General features: G+C 55.5%; 1 protein-coding gene across 1 annotated transcript; it reads right to left on the minus strand.

Annotated features, from left to right (window-relative positions):
• Positions 1–823: 823 nt before the first annotated feature.
• On the minus strand, positions 824–3,565 carry Phox2b (paired like homeobox 2B). The gene is made up of 3 exons (XM_052735905.1): positions 3,325–3,565; positions 2,289–2,476; positions 824–1,339 (listed from the first exon to the last, which is right to left on the minus strand). Exons 1-3 carry the CDS (start codon positions 3,563–3,565, stop codon positions 824–826), a joined length of 945 nt encoding a protein of 314 aa, XP_052591865.1.
• Between the last annotated feature and the right edge of the window lie 591 nt (positions 3,566–4,156).

Here is a 4,156-nt window from a genome sequence, read left to right on the forward strand (position 1 = left end):
TCCGGCGAGGTGGGGGACAGGCAAGCGGGCTCCAGAAAGTCACTTTGGCTGCCAGGACAGTCTGAGTGAGCCATCTCTGCGGTGGCCGGAACCCAAGGACCTGAGGGGAACCAGGCTGGAAAGGCTGTCAGTATTCCTTCCTAAAGAGGAGTCACGAGAGTCTGTACAGTTGTGAGCATGAGAATTTAGGGGTTCGCAAGACCAAATCCTCAGTACTAGCCACAGTCCTCCCTTGCCCACTTTGTATTTTTAACTTGTCCCCTGCATGTGGATCTTTTTAACTTTTGTGATTTATTTTACTTTTTTTTTTCTAAAAAAAATCGTTGCTGCCTTCCGAATTTTTAATTTGTTTCTAAGAAGTCACTGAGTTGGTTGTGTCCCCCCCCCCCATATCTCTCCCTATCACCTACTTGGGGCCACAGACACACATTCTCCGAGACAAACATACACCCGACACTCAGACACAGCCCCCTGAGAGTGCCCCAAGTCCAGGCCACGCTGCTCACACCCCCTGGGCAGCAGGCAGAGCCCTGTCCGATGCGCAGCCCGAGGCAGGTGCGAAGCCGGGGAAGTTTTTGTTTGTTTTGTTTTGTTTTGTTTTGTTAGGGGAGGGAGGTTGAGGAACCGGGCAGGAGTGGGGTGGAAATGGGAGCGACGTCATTTTTTCGTTATTCGAATCGCGATCATTTTAGGCCTTCGATGAAAAAAGAAAAGAAAAAAAAAAAAGCCCCTGGCAGCAGCGACACTAGCCTTGGGTTTACCCACTCGCCCACTCGCCAGCCCGCGCCCGGGCTCGCCCGCCGCCGCCGCCGCAGGTCGCAGATCAGAACATACTGCTCTTCACTAAGGCGGCCTTGGCACCGTTGGGTCTTTGGAGCGAAGACAAGACGCTGGCGAAGGGGCCCCCAAGCGAATCCGGGATGGAGGTGATGGGGCCCGGGCCGGGAGCCCAGCCTTGTCCGGGGCCCCCGGCCGCAGCCAGGCCTCCCGCCGCCGCCGCCGCCGCCGCCGCTGCCGCCGCCGCCGCTGCAGCAGCCGCCGCAGCCGCACCGCCCTTGCCGGGTTCGCCTCCGGGGCCCCCTGGGCCCGCCGCGCCCGGAGCTCCGGTCGGGCTGGGCCCGCCGCCGCCGCCGCCGTTGGCCCCGCAGCTGGGGGTCGGGTTGGGGTTAGGTCCCGGGCCCCCGGTGCTGTCCGGATCGGTGCTCTTGGCCTCTTTGCTCTCGTCGTCCCGGGAGGAGTCGGACTTCTTGCCCGAGGAGCCGTTTTTGGCTGCAGCGGCCGCTGCGGCTGCGGCGCGCTCCTGCTTGCGAAACTTGGCCCGACGGTTCTGGAACCACACCTGCCCGAAGAGAGGGGGAGGTGAGGAAACGGGGCAAGAAAACCAGAAGGCGAAGTGGCGCTTGGGACGACCTACTTCGTTTCAGACGGTACACACACACACACACACACACACACACACACACACACACACACACACACACACACTTCGCTGTATGAATGGACCATTGACACCACAGCGAAGGACCAGTCCGACGAGTCCGCCCTCCTCGTTGCTGGTACCTCTTCCGAGAAACCGTCTTAGGGCTCGGACGAACGTGCCGGTGAAGTGGCACCGTAGGGGACAGGTTCAAGCCGGCCTGCTCCTAGGCCTCTCAAGTCTGACTGGAGAAAGGAGGGTGTCTTCCACTCTGGTGACCGCTCATCCCCTGGCCTTGCACTGGGCTGGCCGACCAGCTCCAGAACGTTCGCTCCTAATAGGCAGGTAGGGACGGTCCCTTCACGAATCTGTCTCAAGTCCTCGTTGCTCGGAAGTTACACCGCGTGCCACCGGCGCTAGGTTTTTCAAGGCGCTTGAGTTAGGAGGCACTTAGCAACCGAACGGTGACAGCTGGGCTGACAGAGTTACCGGCAAAGTCTGCAACCTTCCTCCCACCCGGCACTTCCCTTCTCCCGTTCAAACTCCCAACGGAAAAAAAAGTGGGAAACACTTTTCTCCCTCCCCTGGAGCTGAGGACCGAACCCGGGGCCTTGCGCTTCCCCGGCAAGCGCTCGACCAACTGAGCTAAATCCCCAACCCCGGTGGGAAACACTTGGCGGCTGTGAATAAATTGCCCAGAGCGTGGATCCTAGGCCCACCTCGTGCGCACGCCCACAGCGTTCCAAATCTCATTTCTCTGACCCGCCCTGGGTCCCTTCGGAACTCTTAAGCATCAGCAGCATCCGGCATCTAGCATCCACCCCTCCCTCACCCTCCCGCTGCGGCTCTCGGTCTCCTCTCCGCCGGGTACCTGGACTCTGGCCTCGGTGAGGTCAATCTTCAGCGCCAGCTCCTCCCGGGTGTAGATGTCAGGGTAGTGCGTCTCGGCGAAGACCCTCTCCAGCTCTTTGAGCTGCGCGCTTGTGAACGTGGTGCGGATGCGCCGCTGCTTGCGTTTCTCGTTGAGGCCGCCGTGGTCCGTGAAGAGTTTGTACGGAACTAGAGGGGGAGGACAGAGGAGGCTAGAGTGAGCAAAATACAGTCAGGAGTTTGGGGGCCGCCGAGCCAGCACGTGGGGACCCAAGGTCAGAGAGCCCGGGAGCCGCTGCGGACACCGGCGGCATCCGGAGGGAGTTTCAGCGGCGGCGACCTGCCAAGGGAACCCAGCACATTAGTAAGACACAGAAGCGGGGACTTTGTGTGGCTTCTTGTGGCCCCAGTGCCTTTGGATGGGTTGAAATAGCAAGCTGGAGGCCACCTGAGCCCCCGAACGGGGAACAGTGCGTCCAGCAAGAAAACAGTCCAAAAACATCAGCTGGAATATCAGAAAGCCAGGGACGAAGTTACCCCTCGCGCCTACTGTTGCCACTTTTCAATTCTCAGAAGTTGACGCCGACCAAAAGTTGGGGGATAGTGCTGTAAAAAAAAAACACAAACCAATAAATTCCAGAAATGATCATAAAAATGACCGGCCAAAGAGGTGTGAGCCGCTGTCGGTTCTTAAAAAAAAAAAAAAAAAAGGAGACACGGCCAGTAATGAGCTTTACTCTTTGTTATTTAATTATTTTCTAAGCTTTACGTCTCATCGCAAAGTAAATAAATTATGCCTATCATTTTGGCAGCTTAAGATAATTTTGTTGGCGGTTCGGGTGTGACTAGGATAGTGTAACCCTGTAAGTGAATTACCCCTCCCTGCAATCGCTTCTAACGTGATAAATTCTTTCATTTGTGTAAGCAAATTTCGTTTGGTAAATACTAAACACATTTCCATTTTCAAATGCAATCAAGGCTTCCTATATACGAGCGGAAAGGCAGCTTCTTCCGCTAAGAGAGCTCGCGGTCCTTACCTGCGGCGTACGGACTGCTCTGGTGGTCCCTGAGGGTGCCGAGGCTGCAGGATCCCGGAGTGAGGGACGGGCAGCCGGACGTGGCCCCAAAAGTGGTCCTGATCGGGTTATACTGGAAGCCACTGGCCTGGCTGCAGGAACTGAAGTCTGCATAGGCTGAAGCCAGGCTCGAGGTGTCCATCCCGGCCATACAGGACTCGTAGGCAGAGGAATTGAGGTAAGAATATTCCATTTTATACATTGAAAAGGTTCTGGGCGGCTCAGCCAAGTGGAAAAATGGAATAAAAGATGGGTGAGGAGACGGTGGCGGCGGCGGGGAGATGTGCACAGCTCAGTGCCTGCCTCCACACTGGCCTCCCTACTACCAGCAGAGCCTAGTTTTATGAAAAAGCCTCCTATGAGATGCCTTGTCTGAGGTCTCTAGAGCATATAGTCCTCATAATAAACTTGGCTCTTTCCACTTGGACAATAGCAAAGCGGTTGGTCTTATTGCTGGCGCTTTTTACATGACAATAACTCATCCGTCTATTGGGCTGGCACTGGGGAACCGAGCTGTCCAACCTCCCTATCATCGATTCCTGCATCTCTAATTAGAATTTAATACCACACCATTACGCACCGAGCCCCTGATCCTCCCTTCTAACCAGCTCCTGCCCTTTAATTCAATCACGCTACTTGGAAATAATGAAAGTTGGGTGACGATTTTCCCTGATCCAATTTCCAAGAGCTTTTAAGCCTTTTTAACTGATCATATACCTTAGGCATAAATTGAGATAGTGTGTTTTCCCCCTTCTTCGTCTTTTTTTTTTTTTCTTGGTTAGGGAGAAGAAAC

The sequence above is a fragment of the Peromyscus californicus genome, unplaced genomic scaffold (assembly GCF_007827085.1).
Source record: "Peromyscus californicus insignis strain IS unplaced genomic scaffold, ASM782708v3 Scaffold_13__1_contigs__length_99412109, whole genome shotgun sequence".
NCBI lineage: Eukaryota > Metazoa > Chordata > Mammalia > Rodentia > Cricetidae > Peromyscus > Peromyscus californicus.